We start from the raw sequence: 25,897 nt of genomic DNA on the forward strand, positions 1-25,897 counted from the left end.
CACATAAGACAACTATCATATCTCTTAACATTTCTAATAACTCAACTAGCATATGTGACCTTTCTGTGCATGTCTTCACAAACTTTTCCATATTTATATATGTTTGGTGAGAGGAAGTTTGTTACAGTGGTTAAGGTACTGGCCTATAAACCAGGAGACTGTGAGTTCTAGTCCCACTTGAGGCATAAAAGCTGGTGGATGACATTGGGCCAGTCACTCTCTCTCAGCCAAACCTACCACTTAGGATCATTGCTGTGAGAAAAATAGGAAGGAGTATATTCACTAACATATATTCATTATATATGTTCACTACCTTGATGAACGTATCTTTTATTTTATGTACACTGAGAGCATATGCACCAAGACAAATTCCTTGTGTGTCCAATCACACTTGGCCAATAAAATTCTATTCTATTCTATTCTATTCTATTCTATTCTATTCTATTGAATTACTTATAAGGTAATAAAGATGAGATAAAACTATTAATACATAAATAAATCGGTCAGGAGGGTATGAAACAAATTATATAGATAGGAATAGCTAGCTTTTCAATCTTGCTATACAGAATTTTATTGAAGAAGTCAGTTTCACAAACTGTTTAAAATAAAACCAATCACATTATGGCTTAGGATCCTATGAGACCAAATTGCAAGTGGTCCTCGGCTTACAACCATTTGTTTACTGATCGTTTGAAGTTATAACAACACTAAAAAGAGTGACTTATGACCATAAGAGCTGCGGTGGTGCAGTGGTTAGAGTGCAGTACCACAGGCTACTTCTGCTGACTGCCAGCTACCTGCAATTTGACAGTTCAAATCTCACCAGGCTCAAGGTTGACTTAGCCTTCCATCCTTCCAAGGTCTGTAAACTGAGGACTCAGATTGTTGGGGGCAATATGCTGACTCTGTAAACCGCTTAGAGGGAGATGTAAAGCGGTATGTAAGTCTAAATGCTATTGCTATTTTTCACACTGCTCTAGCAGCATCCCCATGGTCACATGATCAAATTCAGATGCTTGGCAACTGGCATGTATTATGATAGTTGCAGTGTCCCAGCTTCATGTGGTCACCTTTTGTGACCTTCTGACAAGCCAACTCAATGAGGAAGCCAGATTCACTTAACAACCATGTTACTAAGGTAACAACTGCAGCAATTCATTTAACAACTGTGGCAAGAAAGGTCATAAAACGGGGCGAAAGTAATTTACTGTTTTGCTTACCATCAGCAATTTTGGGCTCAATTATGGAGGACTACTTGTTTAGAACTAATATTGCCTAAAGTTACCTTTCTGTTCCATTGCACCAAGCATATAAATATCGGGAGTCAAATGTCATGTACCATTTGTCCTATTTTGTTATAAAAATGCTTCTTTGAAAAACTCTCCAGTGTTACATCAGAAATCCATTAAAAAATAAACCAGTTGGCTAGCAACAAAGTATGTTAAATGTTTCGTAGCTATGGATAATAAAACACTGTTGTTTAGGCCCAGTAAGTACATGTAGTAGTATTCCCAACAGGACTGATCTAATTATAAGAAATGTAAATAGAACAGAGGTTGAACTATCTTAACTCACCTGTTTATGCTTCATATCATGACAAGAATCAGACTATATTTGTGCCCAATTTATCCTGGAATTTTACTTCTATCTAACACTTTTCTATTCTGAAAATTAATGTGGCTGATCCATATGGATCAAGTAACTCTGGGGAGCTAACAAGTCATAAGACTAAAAACATATATATAAAACAGTAAAAAGAACACTAAAATATACAATATAAAAAGTAATTAATTTTTCAACCAAAACTCCATTAACCTTCTGGATTTAAAGAACCAGGTGGAAAGAACCAGGCTTTTAAGGCTTTCCAACAGGTCTAGGACCATTAATAGTTCAGGGACAAGGTAGCTATCCCACAGGGTAAGCACCATTGCAGAAAAGGCACTTAACACAAGCATTAAATATAAGAGATTCAGGAAAAGGAAGTATGCTAAATACATTCCTAACAAATTCACTTTTAAATGTCTTCATCTTAAATTCTTCTTGTAGTCAAGTATCAATCTTTCCATTTCAATTTAATAGACAATGACATTTTGTCGTTGAGCTATACCTGGCTCAACAGAAAATAGTATTACAATAAATCATTTATATCAAGGTTGACTCAGCCTTCCATCCTTCCAAGGTGGGTAAAATGAGGGCCCAAATTGTTGCGGGCAATATGCTGACTCTATAAACCGCTTAGAGAGGGCTGTAAAGCACTGTAAAGCGGTATATAAGTCTAAGTGCTATTGCTATTGCTATATTGCTGTTGTTCCAAGTTGCAATAGTACTGTAGGAAGTTAGCACCCACCCGCCTCCTAGAAGAATGAAATATTTTAGGAAATGTTTAAAAGGCAGAATATTATATTTCCCTGGATGAGAAAAGACAAAAGCAGCTCCCTGCCCCCACCTCCAGGGTGATGGGATTAAGATATGGCCCTCAGGACATGATAGGATTAGCCCTCTACCCATCTAGCAACAGAACTCACCACATGGCACCTGGGGAGATTACAGCACCCAGCAAGATTCAGTCAAGCTTGGGACTCAAGACACTACAAAGTTACCCCTGCATGGACCCATGGGAGTCTGACAACCAATCAGAATACAAGAACAGGAAGCTTCAAAGTGGGGCCCAAGGGAGGGTATAAGTCTCTCTGTCTCTCTCTCCCATATGTGCTTTTTGGCCCAGAACCTCAAAACCACATGGTCCTGTCCACCATTAAACCATCTTTTCAAGCAGTCTCCATGTTTCCAGTGTCCAAGTTCCAAGTTCTCCCCACCTGGAACTGAACCCAGATGGCCATTTCTTCCAACAGCACAATGTCCAAGTGATGGCATCCTAATTACACAGTGTGGTACCATCATAAGGCAGTGTTCACTAACTCTGTACCTTACAGAAGTCTCGGTCCAGAGGCAAAGAATGTTGAGTTTTGAGTAATCCCATATAGTGAATATAGATTGAATAAGGTTAGTATGACAGATAAAAGAAGCTGGACAAATATTGGAATATGGGGGAAGAAAGATGTGCTTGGTTAGGTGTTCCTACCACAACCCTTGGTAATATTTCACCTACCATAAAACTAAGCTAGCATAAGTAGCTGATGCAGGACAATACATGCCCAGAGGAGTAAACAGGATGCCTAAAAACTGCCTCACCCACCCAGTGTTATCCTCAACCACAATAGAGATAAATTTACAATATAAAGAATGAATGTTCACTCAAATGTCCTACCTAGTTCAGAGTGATTATTATGTAAGAGGCTTCAGCTTCGGTTACAAGGCAGTACAAAGTGCTAAATCATATGACAATATTTTGCTCCATTTTTTTTCCAGCAAGGAATCTGCTAAAGGTTAATGCTACCAACAGATAAAAGGGAACAAAACTTGTCTTCTCAGAATCCAAAGGACACAGTTACCTCCTATCCAGAGGTTCATTCCTATAAAGTAGGCTGAAGGACATGTGGCAAAGCCTGAGAAACAGCTTGCTAGTCTAAGTAAGAACTACAAATCTTATAATCCCTTCCCCGTTTACCCCAAGACTGCCAACAGACAAGTATAGTACTTTTATATTCTTTGATTATCTTTGATCCTAGCCCAAAAGACAAGCCTTCTATTTTAATATTATAGTATTGTGTTGGTATGTCAGCTTTTGTGTATTTATTAGATTTTTATCCCAGCTTTATTATTGCATAAGTAGCTCATGACAGAAAATATACATAATGCTCCTTTATCCTTCCTTTTTCCTACAACCACCACCCAGAGAGTGTGACCGGCCCAAAGTCATCCTGCTGGCTTTTATGCTGAAGGTGGAACTAGAACTCACAATCTCCTGGTTTCTAAACCAGGACCTTAACCACTACATCAAACTAGCTCTCTTTTAGGCATCTCACAGATTCCACAGTTATTACTAAAATAGTTGTAATTCTTAACGATGTTATTAATTTATACTACCCTATGACCAAATATGAGAGATATGCATTTATGCTCTTAAACTGCCTTTAGAAAAAACTAACAATGTATCTAAGAAATACCATGTCAGAGGAAATAGGGTTATGGGTGTGGTTTGCAGAATTTCCTTACAAAATAAAAATTCAAGTAACAAATGCCTACATTAAAAAACTTCAAAATAGGTAAATGTAATTGAAAACATAAGTAAAAGTACTTTAAAAAATGATAAAAGTCAGATGGAGAGCATAGCTGTGACCATTTGGGGAGCTCAATATTACATCTTTCAGGGCGAGTTTTCCTACTATTGGGCCTATATCTACAAGGAAGAAAATATGTTGTCTGCAGGTATTTTACCCAAAAGACATGAAGTAGTTGTTATATCCAAAACCAGAGAGATTTCTTTTCATTGATTTTAAATGAGTGCTGTGAATTTAGAAAAAAATGCATCACCTATCAAATACGTTCATTTCTCTCAATGACCCCAGTATTACATGTTTTACTTTATTTTCCAGGTCCAACACAACACATCATAAACTAGCTTTATGTGCTAGGTCTGTATTACTGCTACATTAAAAGAGCTTTGCCTAATTCATAGTCCAATACATCATGGTTCAAGAATATGGTCTTCCAGTAAGTATTTTCATGCAGATAAAAAACAGCAACTATTATTTCCCAATATGGCCTTGATATGAGAAAGCAGCGTAAAAGGAAATTCTTTTTTCTCCCTCTAAAGATAAAGAACCTTACATTCGAATTATTAGCTGGTGACCTAAATCAGGGGACTCCAACCTTGGCAACTTTAAGCCTGGCGGACGTCAACTCCCAGAATTCCCCAGCCAGCTTTGCTGGCTGGGGAATTTTGGGAGTTGACATCCGCCAGGCTTAAAGTTGCCAAGGTTGGAGACCCCTGACCTAAATAATGTACGAATCAAGCAAGTTATGGGTGGATGCCACTGAGCTTTCGAGAAATGAAGTCGCAATAGAGCTCATCCAACTCTTAGCTCTTTGAAAGCGCAGCGGGAAGAGGTCAGCCCCACATATTTGAAAGTGTAACAGCGCGTATAAGATCGGTAGTAATCTGTATAAATCAGCCTTAATAACATGCGGCTCTTGCCTCCATAAGGAAGGAGGAGCTCATTTCCGCGTTCGCCTCTTTTCCAAGCAGCGCGACGCCATCCGTCTCCAAATGAGAGCGGATTAAGCTCGTTGTTTTCCGGCTTTGTTTCGGGAGAACGAGACGCTCACGGAGGGAGGGAGGGAAGGAAAAACAGCGAAGCTTTTGATGCTTTGAATCAGCGATTGCCGACATCGGCCAAAGGGGAAAAAAGACACCCAATCCAGTTGCAACGCTTATTGCGTTCACGCCTCTGCCGCTTCCCAAGTATGCTAGCAATTTACAAAGGAGGGCGGGAGGAGAACTTCTGGTTAAGTAACAAGTCTCAGAAATACTTTTTATGACCGGGGTCTCCATACCTTGGTAACTTTTAAAGACATGTGGGCTTCAAACTCCCAGAATTCCCCGACCAGGAAATCTTCTGGGAATTGAAGTCCAAGGTTGGATACCACATACACACACACACCGCTTTATAGCACCTAGGTAGAGGAAGATGACCGTAGAAAAACCCTGACAAAACTCACAATCCAGCGCCCCTTCCTATATAGGCTGTTTCGAAAGTTTTTTCCATTGCTGCACCTTTCACTTTCGAATGAATAGGAATGAACATCCCATCAACTTTGGAATGAAAGAAAAAGGCGAAAGAAACCCCAGTCCGGCTCTTTTTAGGCCTCAGGTCAGAGTGCGATCGCCCGGTTAAGACTCAGCCGCCAGGATATTACGACGAGTCCCCCTCCATCAAGACGATCCCCACGCCCTTTTCTCCCGGTTTCCTCCAATATCCCCGACAGCCCTTTATGGAGCCTATACGGTCCTTATCATCTAACGATCCCGTCCAACCTTGGCAACTTTCTCAAGATTTGGGGACTTCAACTCCTAAAATTCCCCAGCCAGCTTTAAAGTCCACAAACTGCTGGCTGGGGAATTCTGGGAGTTGAAGTCCACATCTCTTCAAGCTACCAAGGTTGGGGGACCCCTGGTCTACGAGGGAACTTCCCCCCCCCGAACCACGTGGTTGCGAAGAGGGACGAATATGCTGGCTCCCACCCATTCGCTCTGGAAGGACCAAAGGAGGGGGGGGACATACCTGGCGGTTTGAGGCGACTCTGCCCTTCCCTCCGTGGTATAGTCGCCACAAGACCACACCCTCGACGCGCGTCTCAGCTGATTTGATAATAATCCGCGTGTTCGGACAGCTGAAAGTTTTCCTTTCGAGGCGAAAAGAAGCAGCCCCCTCGACCGGGTCACTTAGATGGATTCCAGGATGCGCAATTCGGAACGGCCTTCGGGGAAAGAGAGAGGAGAGGCGGCAGGCGGAGGAAGCGCCGTTCCCGACAATAGCAGCAGCAGGTAAGTCCCTCCCTGTGCCTCCTCAAGCGTCAGCGGGCCGCTCTGAGCCATAATCCTCCAGGCGCTGAGAGGAAGGGCGGGGAGCCTGAGTGAGTCTTGGGTTCCCGGCTCCTGGAGTCTCCAGGAGGAGTTAAGGCGACCACGTGGTGGATTTACTAGTCCCGCCGTCTGATTGCGCTTGGCAGCAATCAGACGGCGGGGCGCAGGATACGAATGTGGACTTTACAGAATAGCTGTAAAAGGTTGGAAGGGACCTTGGAGGTCTTCTAGTCCAACCCCCTGCTCAAGCAAGAAAGCAAATGGTTGTCCAGTCTCTTCTTAAAAACTTCCAGTGTTGGAACAGTCACAACTTTTGAAGGCAATTGGTTCCACTGTATGATTGTAACTTTGTATCTTTTCTTTTATGTACACTTAGAGCATATGCATCAAGACAAATTCCTTGTGTGTCCAATCACACTTGCCCAATAAAAAATTCTATTCTATTCACTGATTAATTGTTCTAACTGTCAGGAAATTTCTCCTTAGTTCTAGGTTGCTTCTCTCCTTGATTAGTTTCCATCCATTGCTTTCTTGTTCTGCCTTCAGGTGCTTTGGAAAATGGGTTGACCCTCTCTCCGACTTTGTGGCAGCTCCTTAGATATTGGAGCACTGCTATCATGTAGCTCCTAGTCCTTCTTGCCTCATTAAACCTTGAAATTTGGGAGAAGGCTGAGCAGAAGCCTGCCAATGGTGTGCCATCTTGATGCTAAAAATCACTCTGTGCTCTTGCTGGGACAAAAAGTCTATTAACACTTTATGAGGCTATTGAATAAAACACATTCAACTTGTAAATTTACCTTGGTTAGTACAGAGGCTCCCTGGAGTTCCGCCTTCCTGGCCTTTCGCTCCAGAAAGCAGCTTAATTCTCTGAGATTCCACGCAAACCTTTCCTAGGCTGCCAGGCAACCAGTGGTACTTCTAATACCCATTAGTACTGTTGCCCCATTTAGTTTTGCTGTTTTTGTTCGCTAAAACTCAAAAACAAATTGCTTCTAGCAGGAGATTAGAAAGAGAAATGAATAATCCTGTCTTGCTGGAGCCAAGAATGATGGTAACAATTATTGCACATTCACAGTAACTCTTTAAAAAAAAATTAAATATGTTAAATATTTCTGCCATATTTCAATAGGTGGCAGCGCTTGCTTGAGCTGGAAACTTGAGGAAAATCGGCCTACTCAGGAGTTAAAAGCTATAGAGATGATCCTTTGTCTCCAGTTTTAACAGAGCAGCAACTTTCTGAAGTGCTGTATGTTGTGACTCACTTCCATGGTTTAGGGTGTTGTGACTCACTTCTATGGTTGAGGATGGACTTCAGTCTAATTCTAATACAATCTCTTAACCACTGCCCCACTGTGGTTACACATTGAGAGATAATCATACATACTTCCTAATGTACTTCCTAATTTCTGTAAATCAGGCTTCTGTACCCTAAATGTCATACAGAAAGCCTATTTTTTTCTGCTCAGAAACTCAGTCTATTTTTGAGAAAGGTGAATCACTCAATCTTTATGAAGTGCAATTTTTAAAAAAATGCAAAATTCAAGTATATATATGCTGGTAGGTAATTTATCCCATGTTATATTTATCCGCTGTATATTTTTTTAATAAAAACCACATTTATTCAATGAACCATGATGCTGTTATGTATTTCTCAGACATTATTTTGAGAATGCTTTATCTTTAATGCTTAAATCTCTTACTGTTAGAGAGTTAACGCTTAAATTTTCCTGTTATCAACAACCAATTTCTGAACCTTTTCCACTTGATAGATAAAACAGCTGGATAAAGTGATTTAGATGGTTAGAAATAGGATTAAACATCAGCAATAAAAATATAACCACTACCACCCTTCTATATCTCTTAAATATGTTATTAGAAATTGCACAAAAGGATCAACTGATGTATAAAAATTTCAGGAGTGCTAGTGACATATCTGTCATCAAGGAAAAAGGGGTGTGTGTGGGTGTGTGGGTGTATTTAAATCTCTAATCATTACCATCCTGAAAATGGCAAGGAATAAAATGTATATTTCTGATTATTTTTTATATATTTTCAGCCACAGTCCTGTTGTCCAATAGATGTATATCTCCCAACTGTATATTATATGTGTAGTTAACCAAGACAAAGTCTATCCTTAACCATGGTATCTCACTGGATGTTGTGGTTCGCCAGCAGTCTGTGGAGCTGGCAGCGGAGTCAGACAATGAGTAGGCTAGGGAAGGCCCAGACGAGGGCTCTGCATCAGAGGCAGAGATGGGGCCAGGGCCATCTGGGAGTGATGCAGACTCCAGAGCCCCCAGAATCAGACAGCAGAGAGGGAGAGGAACAGGAGGAGCCAGAAGGCAAGAGCAGCTAAAGCAAAAGGAACGACTCAGGAGTAAGGCCAGGAGATGATTGGCCCCTCCCATAAGGCTTAAAAGAGAAACAAAGACACTTGGGCCTTTTGCAGGAAAGCAATATTGCTAACTCTGTTTCCAGTTGACATCTCTTGTTTGTTTCTGAACTCCGTGGGGTTTTGCCAAGTAAGGCCTTTGGCAGGGTGTCAAAGAAGATAAAGGTTGGTGATTATCCCAAAGGACTTCTTCCAAAGGACTTTTTTTGCAACTAATTGGGACTCAGCTGGGAATGAACTTAATTCTCAGCTATTACAATAAAATAGGGTTTTTTGGGGACTAATTGTGTATTGTAATGACTCAGTAAGTCTAGGTCACAACACTGGATGACTTTGAGTTACTTACTGTCTCTTAGGCCAATCTTTCCCATATCTTTTCTGTAGCTGTGTCTGCCTTCTGGACTCCATACCACCAAAGATTAAGTTGTCCCAGTTCTGCTTACCTTTCCGAAAGCCTTGAAGACATTGCTTCCCAGGCATGGACTAGGGAGGATAATTGGGAGTAACTGTTGATGTACGGTATGGTTTGCAGCCACTTTGTGTTTTAGTTGGTTGTGAAATGTATTTTATATTGTATTAACATTTTATTTTTTTAGTTTTTGTCAGTCCCCTTGTCAACTACTCAGAATCAGGTTTTTTGAGACGGGTAGCATATATTGTATATCTATTTAAATAAATGTATCTATCTTTCAAGGATTGTTGTTGCACAGTTAAAATGAAAGGAGCTTCCCATGTTTCCTGTGAAGGAAAAGCGGTCTGTCAGTTTAATGAATACAATAAATATGTCACAATTACAAAAGTAGCAGAAAATTGATGCTATTGTATACAATCATCATGGGCAAACATGTATATGAAAACAACTGAATACTTTTGGTGGGATATCCCATCTGTGATAAAGTTGAAACGATGGGTTTTTCCCCCTAAATAACCTGCTTAAAATAAATGTTTTGTACATGATCTAATATGAATGGAAGACAAAAATTAGAGCAATTCATAACCAACAGACTAATGTATTGTAATTCTGTCTATGAACAGCAGAGAAAGGTAAGCTGAACAGAAACATGTCTTGCTAGCAAGAACATGAGCTGAAGTGCTTTGTAGAATACTGGGAAATAGTGCTTATTAATGCAGAACTCCTGACGGAACAATGACCATGACCATTAATGATTAAATAAAATACCATTTTTCTTCCCCAATATTCTTCTGTTTCCTTTTCTTTTGTTTTAATGCATAATTTAATGCATAATTCAGCACCCACTCATCATACATTTTGTGTATAGCACAAAATCAGATACATGGAACAAGTAGCTATTCCTTATAACTGTAGAAACAGTTCAAGCTAAAAATATGCAAATATGTTCTAATGCTAGAGCTACATACCATAGCACCATAACTATAATATTTTAATTTGGGATTTCTTTTACCTTTATATTTTTTAACAGTCTTTATTATAACAATTATTTTCCAGCAGAATAGCTGACTAGTTCCATCATACCAGTATCAACGTTTTTTGAGAATCTGTTGTTCAGCAACTTGACTTGGCTGTTCCTTTTTAGTTATTTTCTACAAATAACCTGTATTCAGATAGTTCTTGCTTAATGGGGCTAACTGGGATTGAATTTTTTGTCACTGAGCAAGATGGTTATTAGGTAAAACACATGATTGGGCACTTAGAAATGGCAGTTCTGGTTGCGGTTCTTAGGCGAGGACTACATCTTGATCAGATGCGTCTGTCCTGCACAAACTATTCCACAGCCGCCTCTTTGGCCAGGCCTGGCAAGCTCCCTGCTACACTCACTTCATGGATCTTGGGATTGTGCAGTCATCCAGCCAGGGTCCCAGACCTGCAACAGGAAGAAGAAAATGTGGCAAGTGTAGGTAGTGAAGTGCAGGGTGGCTAAAAGCACAGAGATGGGGGAAATAGTTCAGAAAATGGAAGTGCATGCTGTGGTTGTAAAAAAGCAGTTGCCAAGTGCTTGAATTTTGATCTCATGACTACAATGACCATAACTGAGGTGTGGTCATAATTACTATTCATTCAGCATTGTTGTAACTTCAAATGGTTGCTGAACAAATGATCATTAAGCAAGGACTAGCTCTGATGCAATGGATGGGATCAAATATCTCACTAAGCCATTATTTGTAAAAATATTTTTGAAAATTGACATAGTTTGGCTGCTAACAACCACATCACATTATGGTTTAATATGTGTAAGTCCAGCCTGTGTGTCTAAGAAATCTCTATTCCTTTACATGTATAAAAACTGTTCCCTCTACAAGAAAAGCATGGTTTCTTATTAGTCACAAGGTTATACTATATAGCAGCTATAAATATATGGACCAGTTCTGCAGCAAGCTCTGCTAATTATTTTGCTATGCTACCATGACACAGATAGGGAGCTTTTCATTGACTTTCAATGCTTTGTAAAGATAAGGTGCTGTCAAATCAAGCAGGACTTTTGATGACTTCAGTGGTACATCCAGGCAGATTTTTAGTAGTAGTGGAGAAGCTGTCAAGCTCCGAGAGAGGCAAGCAGAACACAACAAGAAATTATATCTTCATTGCATTCAAATAAAATTTTAGAGGTGTCAAACTGGCAACCCGTGGGCCGGATGCGTCACGTGCAGGCCACACCCACAGCAGCTCTACCAAGGGGGAAAATGTTGCTACATCATGAGTTTTGACACCGGTGAAATAAATGGTACCCATTAACACTATCCAGTTTATTTTATTCTCAAAATTTGAACACTGATTCATAAAGTCTAAAACAATATTACTAATTTAAATTTGTTATAGCTGCCTAGTTCCAGTAGACTCTGGGAAGCATACAAAACTACACAGACAGCTCAGACTAAAATAATCATAAAAGCTTGGCCCCACCCAATACATACAAGAACTAAAGCCATATTTTAAGCAGTTCCTGAAACCACAAGGGACTGGGTGCTGTTCCAGATGGCATGAGGCATGATGAAGATATATTTCCTCAGTCCTGATTTTGTTGAAACCTGCCATGCAGGCAATTAGAGACAAGTGGCCTCTCAGATGTCCAAGTCCTATTCCATGCAGAACTTTATAGGTAATAATCAGTACCTTGAATTGCACTTGGAAGCTGGAAAGCGATGCAACTCACCTAAGTAGAGGTGACTCATGGGAATATTGAAAAGTGCCAGTTACTGCTCATACCTCTTCATCTAAAGCAGCTGTAGCTTCTGGGTGGTCTTCAATGTGAAGTGTACGAGGTAACAGGGCATTAATAACTATGAAGAGCAAGGGTGACGGTTCATTCTCTGAGCTTGTGGGTTGATTTTCGAACGTTTCATTACCAGCCTAGGTAACATCTTCAGCAGAGTTTAGGGGATGTATGAAGAGCCTTTGGATTGACAGCAGAGCACAAATAGTACACAATATAAAATGTAGATGATCCTCCTGGCCACAACAGCCATCTGCTGTTTGAGCAGTAACTGTTAGGTCAAAAGGACCTCCAAATTGCTGGGGTGGGAGTGGCCTGCAAGTGACGCATCCAGCCCAAGGGCCGCCAGTTTGACATCCCTGCCCTAAAGGCACTCTTGTGTGCTTTTAGTGCAGATAAAAGGAACTAAGTAAATCTAGAAATTCAATGGTTCCATTAATATCTAAGAAATGGTAGAATAGAATCATTAAAGAAAAGATGCTAAAGGAGGAATCAAATGAAATGTGAATGACAAAAGTGAAAATAAAGTCAGAGAAACAGTGGCAGATAACAGTATATTTATCTCAAGTTGAGTTATCTCTGTTGTGTCTTGCCCGCTCTCACCTCAGCCGGGGTCTGCTTATCTGCTTCCGAACACTGAAGAATGTCCTAGTATGCCTCCCGGCCCCAGCCCTGGCTCCATGCCCAGACAGGCTGAAGAGGAAGAAATACCTCCAGCCCCCAGCTCTGGCTCCATGCCCAGGCAAACGGAGCAACTAGACCCCTCCCCCTCCTCCACAGCATGTGAGCCTGAGGAAGGTCAATTACCAACAGCTGCCGATTGGAGTGACCCTCGCGTCAGAAGACTTGATAGGCGGAGGCAACAGAAGGAAGGGAGAGGCAGGCCTGGATAAGTGCTGAGTCATGGAGCCACACCCCATGGCCTATATAAAGGATCTGCTTTCTGGCATTCTCTGAGTCAGGCAAAGTCTAAACATATCTTGCTGAAGTCACTTTCTGATCTCCTGCCTGCCCTGAGGACTTTGCTAGGACTTTGGCAGAGCTGCAGAGGCACGCCTGATTCGGATTTCCCTGACCTGGCCGTCAGCGGAGGAGTGGGACACGACAATCTCATGTAAAATTATCTTGTGGCAAGTTGTCCTGCAGTGAATCCTATGGCGTGTTGTCCTGTGGCAAGTTGGCCATTGGAGAGGTGTCTTAGACCAAAAACCTCATTGGCCACTCTGACAGTAAGTTGTATAGAACATTCTCTTGATCATCAATCATTCACCATCTTCTACTGCCCTGACTCTCTAAACCTGGATTTCACCTGTACACAGAGACGGGCCACCAATTTTGAGAAGTCTGGAGCCAAAAGAGATAAAATACAAGATTATTTGAAAGAACACGTTATGGGTAGTTAGTTGAAAATATCTGGGATAAGTTAATACTTCTAAATAGCTCAGTTTTACTAATCTTACTGATATTTATTCCTGAGCGATATCCTCTATTTATTTTTCAGTATTCAAAGCATTGTAGAATTCAGAATATATTACAGAAAGGGATCAATGTTTGTAAGGGCTGGATAAATTGTTTTTACTGTTATCATTCTGCCACCCTCTGGTGTTAGTTAAAACTGCAGGTTTTCTGCTAAAGCATTCTTTCCATAGGGCTTGGATAAATCTATGCTATAGAAAGGAGGAAGAAGAGGAGCAGGAGGAGGAGGAGGAAGAGGAGGAGGAAGAAGATGTTAGACTTTATATTTTTACTATGCTACATAACAATATTGTTTTTTTAATGTCATTTTTAAATCATTTTGAAGTCAGAATTTTGCTATTAAAGTATTGGGTAGGCTGGGACTAATGAAGTTTCTTTACTTTAACAATTATTAAAACGAAGAAATTGAAACAGGCTGAACATTAATTCCTTATCTAAAGAAATCTAAAATTTAAATTTATATGTCTTAAGAAAAATTATTCTATTAGTATATATGAAGAAAGATGTCTGGAGAGAGATAAGCTTTCTCCAAATCTTGCTGAATTCATATCGCTAGTGGAGAAACAATGATATAAAGCCATTTTCTTCTTTTTCTCCACATTTTCTTTTCTCCTCATTATTTAATTGATATTTTATACTTCTATGAGTTTTAACTATTGAAATTTCTGTTTGAAAAAGTGATGTAATATTTATAGTATAAGACAAGATCTAGGACAGAAGCTTTATGGTGCTAAAAATCATTTTATCTGTTTAAATTGTGCTCAGTTTTCATCCAGAGTTTTAAGTCACATTTACTAGAATCCACAAGAATAAAACCTTAAAGCAGCCCACAGGTGGTATTTCCAAAGTTCTTCATACTTAGATAGATTCTAATTTTGAGGAATATAATTCAGCAACCCTTTTGTACTCCTTTTTTCTTTTTCTAACAACCTATTTATAATTTTAGGAATAATAAACTAAAATGGTATCAAGCATAGAACAAGGCCAAACATAATACAATTCCAACATACCAAAGTAAAATCAAACCCTTGCTACATATTTTCTGAAACAGATTCAAAAATAATCTTAAGAACCTGCAACATTCATAATATATAAAAGTCCAGCTCATTGATTTGCTAAAATGAGATGTTACTAGTTCAGATTAACTGCAGATTTTCTATATCGATCTTAGTACAACTTTACAATTGCATATAAATGTTGATTGCAGATTTTGTAAAATTGAAACCTTTTAAAATTATATTGTCATGAAATAAAATACAGCTTATAAACCCTTTTTACCATAAAATCTTTTCTCCTGGCAAAGGTAGAATGACTTAAGTTTCTTTGAAAGATTGATCTTTCAAATAACTAAGTCAAATAACTAAGAAAATGCAATATTTTTTTTTTTAATTTACATTTATATCCCGCCCTTCTCCAAAGACTCAGGGCGGCTTACATAGATTCAGCTACTACATATAAATAGTGGAGTTTAGTTGTTTTCTTGCAGATGTTTTATTAACTGACTAAATAACTAAGCTCAGAGAACATCAAGAATTCCACAGCTCAACCCTGAACTACATATATTCTCTTCTATCGGTAACATATAAATAGAGTTAGGATCATTTCTATTTTGTATCTTTTCCATTCCTAGCTTCAATTTCCTCGGCAATTTTTTATCATCTAATTGTTGCACTATTCAAAGATTGGTCCAATACAGCAATAGTAATACCTTAGTAAAGAAGGGGAATGCCTATTCTAGAATTCAGTGGTTACCAAATTCCCCAAAGAGATAATTGAGGCCTCTGATTAAAATTTTGCCGCCTACTTTTCATGACTACTAAAGCTTGAAACATCTTGAACCCTCTTTTTTTAAAATATTCACCAAGTAGAACAGGGGTGTCAAACTCGCGGCCCACTGGCCAGATGCGTCACATGTTGGCCACGCCCACCCTTGGTTTAGCGAAGGGGGAAACAGTCATGATATGTCATGTGACAATGATGTAATAATGCGAGTTTGACACCCCTGAAATAGAACATTCCATACTGCATCCTCCTATCAAGATTGTCTCTTCCTGATTACAACTGCCAGTCCCATCAAATCTGGTAGAAGAGTATCTTGCTGCTCTCATCTTTTTTTTTTCTGCCATGGAATCCACCCTTGGAATATTCTGTGGCCTTGTCCTTACTATCCTTCTAGAAGTTCCTCAAAACATGGCAATGTCAACAGGTTGGGGATCTCAGGGATATGAAGAACGGTTAAAATGACTATGTCAGGGTTCCAAGTAACACCCCCAACTAAAGAAAACTCGGAGGCTCGGATTTCCTCAAAGTTACATTTTATTAGAGATGTTATATTGGCACATCTGGGGAAACATGAATCTAAAACCTTCCAGGGTTTCCCCCACCCAAAGGAAAATTCAAGTCCCTGCCTAACACCCACAAATCCATCACATGGTCAAATCAGAGCACCGTCCCAACTGGAGATGGCTCCCAGGTCCAGCCTCCCAGGTGCAGGGCAAGACTTCCTTGAATCTCTGAGAAAGGAATGTTATTACTGTATGACTATATATCTCCCATGCTTTACGCAATCCCACCTCCCAATTTTCCACAGTAGTAAATGTGGCAGGTCTGAAGGTCCAATACAAAAGATGACTTCCAGGACTGACATACTACATGTTACATAACAATGAAGATGCTCTCTGATATTTTAATATATAATAGTTTTAAATGTTTGACTCTTTTTAATGGTGTTTTTTTAATTGTAAGTCACCCAAAGTCATATTTGTGAAATGGGTATATATATAAATTCCTTACTGATAGTTTTGAATTATCCTAGATTTTATATCTCCTCAGCAGCTGAGGCTGCCTAATTCTAATAAATAAACATACACAGACTTCCTCTGTCTGTGGAAAAACCTTCTCTCCCTCCACCCTCTTGTCAAAGTACCCTTGGTATAGCTAGGAGGTTGTGTGATAGATTAACATATGGTGTTTGGCTCCTTCATTCCATGATGTTAATAATTTATAAGCCAGAGATCACCAGGCCCAAGTAATAAAATCAATAGGTGTTTAACAAAATATATTTAAAAGATAAATTTAAAAAATTGCTGTTCAGCAATCTTAAGAAATGATTTTTGCAACACCTTAAATGTTTTAAAAGTAATTAGCAAAAAGCTTGATGTAAGTATTGATATCTTTTTTCCCCCATGGAGTCTAGAAAAGGATTTACTTGCAATCTTTGGCTTGGATTATCCCAATAAGCCATTTATAGTGAACCACTGGGAGAAAGGAAGAAAATTGGTTATTTACTAGTCCGTCCCACACTCCCAGAATTTCTAGTTTTTCCTCATTTCTCCACTCCGGATTACCAATCTTTAGTTTACAGGCTAGTTTTCCATTCCAGCAACCACAGTAAGGTCCACTGGTTTCCACCTGTGAAAAGCAGATGCAGAAAAGATAAGCTTCTGTTTACCAGCAAACATGGTCAAGATCAGTATGATGATATGAAGAAGGAAAGTTATATGTGATGTGTATAGTATGTGTATGATATAAAGTATTGTTGTCTATGTGTCAGTGGTGGATTGCCCCAGGTTTGGACCGGTTCTTGCAAACAGGTAGGCTCTGCCCACCGACCCCGACATCATCAGGAATGCACAGAAGCAAGCACGAGTGAGTGAAGCAAGCGCATGTGCGCAATCCCGCTGCAAACCGGTATTAAAGGTAAGCAGACCCCACCCCTGGTATGTGTATGGTGCTTAGCTTTCTAAAATGGTTGTTCTCAGTCCTGATCCTCCTGATTTGTCAACAAAAATCACTTTAAATAATGAAAAACGCTTTTGAAAAACCTTTAGAGTCTAAATGTGGATGTGATAACCATGATAGGTTATCATCTTTTAAACTAGCAATATTAATGATGATGATGTTATTCATTCAGTCAATCTCACCACATCTTCTGATCGTGCACTGTTTCTTTGAGTTTTTCTATGTCTGGTGTCAGCTTTGATAATGTCCAGCCACCATGTTCTTTGATGGCTTGGTTTCCTTTCACCACTAACTCTTCCAAACACAACTACTTTCTCCAGTGAATTCCCCCACATGACATGGCCAAAGTGAGGTGCAGTTTTGTGATTTTCCCTTCTAGTGCCATATCTGGTGTTAAGCACTCCACTACTAGCTTTTTAGTCACTTGCTATCCAAAGAATATGCAGGAGCCTTCTTCAGCACCACAGCTCAAATGAATTGGTTTTCTTCTTGTCTTATTTATTTAAAGTCCAACTTTAACAACCATAGGTACCTACGAGGAACAATAGACTATTGAACTATAGACTAATAAACACACTAACCTCCATTTGGTTGCCAGGCTGATATCCTTGCTCATGTTCATCATTGCTGTGTGCAAGGGCCTCTGGTGGCTCAGATTGGTAAAACAGTCTGTTATTAACAGTAGCTACTTGCAATTACTGCAGATTCAAGTCCCACCAGGCCCAAGGTTGACTCAGCCTTCCATCCTTTATAAGGTAGGTAAAATGAGGACCCAGATTGTTGGGGGCAATAAGTTGACTTTGTATATAATATACAAATGGATGAAGACTATTGCTTGACATTGTGTAAGCCGCCCTGAGTCTTCGGAGAAGGGCGGGATATAAATGCAAATAAAAAAACAAACCAGTGCAATCCGACATTTTATTTCTGTGCTGCATTCACCTCTTTGAACTATCTGTGATCCTAAGAGAATGAATTTTCCTCTACATTGTATCTCTTTACTGTCAGTTTCTATTTTGATGTTTCATTCCTTTGCAGTGGTCCTGAACTTGGTCTTTTAGATGTTCAGAAAGAAGCCAAAATTGTCAAAATTGCCACCACTGGGCTTAACATATGTACATTCTATTTTAATTTTACTCCTGCATGTTCCTCCTAATTCTAGAGTTAAAGGCTTACAGATATTGGTGGCATTTTTCCTCTTTCTCTTTTCCTCAGTCAAATAAATTGGCAACTGGTCTTGATCTAGCTGGTGATCCTTTGACTATTAAGACTTCCGATCTTCCTTCCATCATCCCCACTGAAGTTCCTCTGCAAGCCTCACATCATTCATTTTCTTCTTCCTTAAAATTGCATCCTAGAATGCTTTGTCAACTTTGAAGTGCTGACAAATTAATGTGTTCAACTGTGTAAACACTGACTGATCCACCATTTTTCTATGGAAAGAAACTAAGAGTCTGTCTTTGAAAGCCATTCAAGCTTACTAAATTATGTTAGCTATTTTAGACAAACCAAAGCTTTCCAAGCTTTTCCTCTCACATTTCTCCTGGGAAATTCTTCCCTTTCTACCACTTCATATCTGACACCCTACCCTCCTTTGAGAATGATTTCCTGTCAGGTTCTAAACCAATACATAGCCTGAGTTTCTTTCAGCATAGCAAGTATATATTTGGGGTGTGTATGTCTGCATGAGTATATAAAGAGTCAGTGAGAAGCTAGGGATAAGTGTAGGCTATTCATAGGGTCTATAGGCAACAGGCAACTTTGAGGCTTCAGGATACCTCCCTGGATTTAGTATAATGTGTCAGTTTTGGAAGCCATTTTTTTTCTTTTTAGCTTCCTAACTGCCACATATTATAGCCTGGGAAATTGGGAGGGTTTTTTTGTTTTTTTTTGTTGGAGCGCTGGAAGATTAGCCATAACAACATTCCTTACTCTGGGAGTCAAGGACATTTGCCTGCACCTGGATGGGAGTGACTGGGGGTTGTCTCCAGTTGAGCCTGAAGAATGGATTGGACCATGTGATGAACTTGTGGGTGTGGAGCAGGGTTGTGAACTTTCAACTGGGTGGGGAAAACCTGGAAGCTTTCAGGTTTGGGTTTTCCCAGATGTGCCAGCATGACATCGCTAATAAAATGGAACTTTGAGGAATCTATAGCCTTGTAGTTTTATTTCATTGGGGGTGTTTTTTGGAACCCTGAATAATGTGTGAACCAAATTACCAGTATTTGCATTTTTATGAAATCTTGTATTACGAACTCAACCTTATATATCAGCCAGGAGCTGTTTGTATGAACCATGTTTTACAACTAACCCCATATCAACTGAACTGAACTGAACTGAAAATTATTAACATACATGATTTCTACAGAAAGACTACATGCCAGATAAAATGGAGACTTCTATGATTCCATGACACTGGCTGTGTTGAAGAAGTGAGTTGCCATATTAATCATTTCTTTGAAACACTGGAACTGTACAACTTGGGTGTATGCCACTTTCTATTTATAGGAATATTTGTTTCACTTGATTTCCTGGTTCCAGAGCTTCCATTGCCCTATACAGTCTTTAAAGAGGAAAGATGGTTTGATATCTGAATGGCTTTTGTTTTCCGTGACATGACAAATATATACAACACAAAGTAAGAATATAGATGGGCAGGAGAAAATAATTTCATTTCCCATATATTTGGAGTAGGGCAGTGCGGTAACTCAGTGGCTGATGCCGGGTTTGTCAGCTGAAAAGCCAATAGCCCAGGCTTGAGTGCCACGCAACAGCTCCTGTCCTCACCTCAATTCCTGCCAACCTACTAGTTTGAAAGTCTGTAGAGATTCTCAGTTATCCAGGTCATGGTTGTCCCAAAGGTGCTTTTTTTCAGAAGGCAGCTGGACTTTCTTGTTTTTTCTTTTGAAGACATTCTTCTTCAGCTTCTTGGATGAGAAGTGAAACATCTTCTAAAGAAAAAACAAAAAAGTCCAGTTGCCTCCTGAAAAAAAGCACCTTTGGGACATAGTAGTTTGAAAGCATGTAAATGTGAGTAGATAAATAGGTACCACTTTGGTAGGAAAGTAACAGCACTTGTGACATCATGCTGGCCACATGACCGTGGAAATGTCTTTGGACAATGCTGGCTCAATGGCCTTGAAATGGAGATGAGTACCACACCAATCGGCAAATGACTACCAGAGTAAAATCTGCAGGGACTCCTTATACATTGAGTTCAGGGTGAAATACTTGTTGCTACTCTAGGATCTAAGACATATTGGGATGGAGCAGTTATCCTATATGATTCTTATTTTCAGTGTTGCAAGGTTATCAAAAAAGAAGACTGATAGCCTTCAAGTTGCTTTGGTGTACTAGAAACAATGACTGGATAGAAATTAGATAAGATTTTAAAATCCTCTTCCTGTTATAATCACTGGAAGAGAATGCTTTTATTCTAAACGTGACATGATTTGGTGTATTATTTAAAACAGGTCATTGTGTACTTCTTCTCTGTGTTGACATATTTCACCAATACCTTGACCCTTTTTAGTTATTCTTCTGCATACCATTGCAATGCTTTGTGAACTTGTTTAGTCATGGGAGGAAGGTATCAGGTGTTCAGCTGGTATGGAGGCCTTCTGGTAAATCCTGTTTTCCCTAAAGCAAGTCTCTCTATAGGATTATGCCCCAAAGTATTCTTTTGTATCATATAGACGTGTTTGGGCTCGTCACATGCAGCTCTCTGCACAAAACTTTATTAAGTCAGGTTTTTCCCTTTGAATCTGGTTTCTAAAAATGTAATCTTTTTGTAATTCCAAATTCTTTCAATATTTGTATCTATTAGGCTTAAGTTTAGGTTTCTTAGTATTATTTTGGGAATGTAGGCAAAACCTGTCCACATATTTGCTTTACCTATTACAGTTTCTTGGGCTTGACAACTCGTATATAAAATGATGTATAACAATGGCACTAATGTGATGCATTTCCTGTGTTTTTTCTAATTAGCTTTAAATGTTATTTAGTGCAGATGAGTAAATCTGTTGCTTCTTTATATAGTTTAAACATTATATAGTTTAAGAAAGGCAGTATAGTACATTGGATATCCTATTGGACTAGGGCTGAAGAGTCCACATTCAGCCAGTGACTTTGGATTAGTATGTTCTCTCTCAGCCCAATCTATGTCATCAAATTGCTGTTGTAGGCAATGTAGGGAGGAGTGCTATGTTCACTATCTTGAGCTCCTGATAAAAGACAGGCTATAAATTCAGTTAATCAATTTTTGCTACCAAAATTGGAAAAGTAGAAATCACATATTGCACTCTCATGCCAGTGTCTACACATTGCTTTAAGCCAATATTTTTTAACTATGGTTTGTTAAACAAAATATAAACTACCCTTGGCCGGGTTCACTCTACATAAGGCATGATTTGCTTAAGTCAAATTGATTTGGTTGAATTCATACAACACATCAGTTGCATCTGGTTCACTATAGTTATTCAGAGATTAATACAATGTGTGATGTAACTAATCTCACTACTTGTGATGTTTTCCTAAAACTAGCAAGGTATTCGTTTTTGTGTGATAGTTGTGTTCAGGAACCAAGCCCCAACATTTTTTTTACTTGCCAGCCTAATAGATTTTCAAATGTTTAACATAAAAATCTCTTAGAAGCAGGAATCTTTCCTGCTTCTTCCAGAATTCTTCCAGAACTCTTTTCAAATATAGGAATCTGTAATCTCGAGAATGGAAGGTATGATGAATGTATCAGGATTCTCATGCCGCTTATCTGAGCAAAGGCAACTATCAATGTACAACTCTTATTGTAGATAAAAATTGTACTCTTGGTAACTTCATAGCATTATATGCAAGTTGTACAAGAATTGCCTGATAGAAATTTGTTAATCAGCCACTGTTTCAGTGGTAACAGGTGATCACACATATCAAGGCTTTCCCCAGTTTGTAAGGCAGTAGCTATCTTGATTAATATGCCAGGCATCATTGTTTGCAGTTCCTTTTTCCCTGATTGAAAGAAAAAAAAATACGCAGTGGTCAGGTCAAAATTGAAGCCACAATACCCAGATTTTTAGCTTCCCATCTCTTTGGAAAAGTTGGACATACTATTTTTGAATATATTATTTGTATTATGCAGACATGAAATTTATTTAGTTTGTGCTTAGTATTGTGAAATTAGTCAATTGTGGTTTGCACACCAGCGGCTAAGCAAATTATAGTTTAGACATGTCAGCTCATCTATGCACACCTATTTAGGGAACCTATAAAAATGTTTGTTTTCCTAAAAACAACGGGGGGGGGAGGGCATACTAGATATCTCCATCTGTATTCAAGCAGAACATACTAAGTTGAAAGTGCCAGTAAGACACCAATAACTTTCTACTAATTGAAAGGTCAGGTCAGGGTAATTGATATGTCCTTCCAGGTTCTGTCCTTGGAAAAGTGAGGTCCATAACCGTATTCATTTCTAAATAAAAAATTAATGTACACTAAAGAACAGCATTAATTACAAAGCACAGAATCATAATTATAATTAGACCATCTTTCATATGACTGGTTATAAATCTTTGTTATAGACTGGCTATAAAACATTAATAGCAACTTCGGTTGACATAATTTTTAATTTTTTAAAATCGTGCACAACAATAAGTTTGAAATCTTTCTGGCATTTCCTTTTATTAAGAAAATTATGGTTTGAATGAGAGCACAATATTAGTTTTCATTTCTTATTTTGTATGACACAGTAGTAATTTACTACATTAGTCTTTTCTTCGCTGGCAATCTACATATGAAAACTAGTGCTGATGGATGCCCTTGTTGACTAGTATGAATTGTGCTTTTCCCTCACTTCTACATATTTCTTCATTTGCAGTATCTTTATAAAAACTGGCCTATCATTTTACTAATTGTAGAACTGCATATTACTTTTTGATTCATTATAAATTACTCTGTAATTTTGTTATGGAAATCCCCCCCCCAATATAAACCAAAGATGGAGACAAGCCCTCCCATGTTTTTAATAATCAGTATTTTTAAACACAGAGGACAACTTGACCTTTGCATTCAAGTATCTCTTATCGGTTGGGTTCTTCCACTATCTTTTGCCATTGCCCCACCACCTCCACGGTGTATGGGACTAGCAAAGGTGGGTATGAGGGGGCCCTCGGTGCTCTCTGAGCTAGCTTGCTTTTCTTGCAGACGTTTCATTACCCAAAGTAGGTAACATCACCAGTTGCTAGTCCAGATGGGTGTAAATACAAAAATATATAAGACACCAGGCCTGAACCACAAGGGTTTTTCTGCTTTTATAATTATAATAATGGCAAAACTCCCGTCCGCCTTATTTTCTCCGTTCCCATTGTGCAATGCACGCTGGCTTCTCAACGAAAATCTGTGTCAGTTGCAAAATGTCGAAAGTGTGAGAAAAATGCTGCTGGCAGAGCTCCAGCGAAAAGAAAAAGCAAGCTCTGGAGTCCGAGGAACGGGTCATTCGAGCTTCCAAGCAAGCACCTCTCGCTCGCTGCGCCCACCCACTTCTTCTTGAGACACGAGCGTCCCTTCGCACCCGCCCTTTGGCTTCCCACCGCGGTCGGAGGTCGCCTCATCCCCTCGCATTCCTGAGCCGCGATTGCTCCTTGCTGCTCCACATCACCTCCCTTCCCACCCATCCCCCACCCCCTCCGTTCTCCTTTTGTTTGACTATCAGGCGAAAAGTTCTCGCTTCCTGTCGATGCCGGGATGTTGTGACCGGGCAAGGGAACCGCCACCTTCGCTCACTTCTCCCTTCAGCTGCCCACCGTAGTGGAAGTCTTAGTCCGGTCTCGTTTCCCTTGGAGGGAGGGTCCCGGAGCTCGTTCGGGCCGGAACCCTAAAGAGGCCTGGATTTGCAGCTTGGCGAGGAGGGAGGGAGGAGAAAGCAAAGGGCAGCGTCGAAACTGGGACTCCCCGCCCTCTCCGGCGGGAAGCGTCAGGTGCAGGTGCGGACAAAGGGGAGCCGGGAATCCTGCCTAGGCGCAATGGTGGACGCCGCTGCCTGAAGGCCGCCTTTGTTTTTCCCCGGCGCCGATGGCTGAAGCCTGGCGACTAGAAGAAGACGAGGAGGAGCGGAAAGAGGTGACCAGAAGGCACCGCAGAGCGCTTTTGAACCCGGCGACAGGTAAGCCGAGGAAGGGAGAGCGCCATCCCGGCGGCGTTGGACGGGCGAGAGGGAACTTCGCCGGAGAACTCTGCCCGCGCTGCCTGCTTTAGCCGAAGGCGGGGGCGAGTGAGCGCCCGGGGAAACCCAGCGCCGCTGGATTGGGGATCAAGACTTAACAACCCGGACGGAGAGCGCCCTCCGTATATAGCCATTCGGTGTTGGTGTGTGTGAGTGTGTGTGAGACAGAGAGAGAGAGAAAGCCCTGCAGATCGAAGAGATCTTAATGAATCTATCTTGATTCCACCGACCTGCTTTCATATCCGAGTTTAATTTTCTCCCCAGCACAATAGCCTACGCACAGCGTAAGGTCATTGGATATCGCTGTTGTTTCTCCTTGTCAGTTTCGGTTATTCTGTCTATGCCACCGCGCAGATATGCTCTCGGAGCCTGTCAAAAGGAAACGTGGAGGTCTCTGGATTTTTTCTCCCCTTGATAAAGCAGTTTTACCAGTTCCTGTTTGAAGGAGAAAAGGATGGGTTTCTGGATGGCTTGAAAAGCTACCATTACATCATTGTAATGCTGTGGTTAACAGCTGGGAGTTGTCATTTATCTTTGGTATTGTTGGGGGTTTATATTTTGGACCTGCTCAGAGTTGGTTGGAAACTTAACTTTATGGTGGTTTCAATAAATCTTTGGTTAAAGAAACTATGGCTTTGTGTGAAGTATAAACCCAAATAATGATGTCCAGAGTCCTCCATTTATTCTGGGTTAGTGAAAAAAGCAAGCAGCTACCTTTCTTTACACCCTTTCTTATCTCACAATGAATTAAAAGAGGGTGGGTAAAAGGAAGGTAAGGTTCAAAGTTTAATATTTAACATTTCTGAAAATGAAGTGATTACATACACACACTAATGATAGGACATTTTATAAAAGTACTTTTCTTTCTAAAAAGAGGAGTGATAGATTGTTGGTTGACATGAATCTTCGTGCAACAAGTGTCATGATTTAATTCCTCAGTGATCTTCTGGGAGGATTGGGAAATACTCAATTTGAATTGATGAAAGCGTTGCCAGTCCACATAAAATGGATAATAATGAACAATATAAATCAATGCTTTCGCTTAGTTTCAGGAAGCTTTTTAAATTCCTGTGGTACATGATATTTAAAAAATCTTTATAAAAAGGGAGGGAACACTGAATGACCATCTCCTCTGAGACTCAGCATACTTTAAACTTGAGTTGGACTGCTTACTTTGCAAACTTCCTGAATTATCAGCCGCGTCATTATGTTTGCAAAGCACTAAAATGTTCTGTGTTAAAGTGCTATTTTCGCTTCTCACACTTTGGCTGAAAGTTTACTAATCCGTTATCCTCATAGATTATCTGATGGCCATTTTTTGTGGATTTTAGTTGTATAGGAGCTGTGGAGTTTCACAAGCATTAAAGATATTGCACGCTACTTAACGGTCATATATACAA

The 25,897-nt window shown here is 39.9% G+C and overlaps 2 protein-coding genes across 5 annotated transcripts in view; one reads left to right on the plus strand and one right to left on the minus strand.

Annotated features, from left to right (window-relative positions):
* Positions 1-6,521, minus strand: part of FHIP1A (FHF complex subunit HOOK interacting protein 1A) — a 79,701-nt gene extending 73,180 nt beyond the window's left edge. For 3 of the 4 annotated variants that reach the window (XM_058192757.1, XM_058192754.1, XM_058192756.1), the window contains exon 1: positions 6,186-6,519. The gene's annotated coding sequence lies outside the window, so the exon portion shown is untranslated. Of the gene's footprint in view, positions 1-6,185 lie in introns of all 4 variants that reach the window. The other variant, XM_058192758.1, reaches the window with a different exon arrangement.
* A 17,671-nt stretch (positions 6,522-24,192) lies between these two features.
* Positions 24,193-25,897, plus strand: part of SH3D19 (SH3 domain containing 19) — an 85,950-nt gene continuing 84,245 nt past the window's right edge. The window contains exon 1 of the mRNA XM_058191982.1: positions 24,193-24,437. Within this exon, the coding sequence (XP_058047965.1) occupies positions 24,347-24,437 (91 nt within the window). The 5' untranslated portion in view covers positions 24,193-24,346. The remainder of the gene's footprint in view (positions 24,438-25,897) is intronic.

Source organism: Ahaetulla prasina, chromosome 8, assembly GCF_028640845.1.
Source record: "Ahaetulla prasina isolate Xishuangbanna chromosome 8, ASM2864084v1, whole genome shotgun sequence".
NCBI classification, from domain to species: domain Eukaryota; kingdom Metazoa; phylum Chordata; class Lepidosauria; order Squamata; family Colubridae; genus Ahaetulla; species Ahaetulla prasina.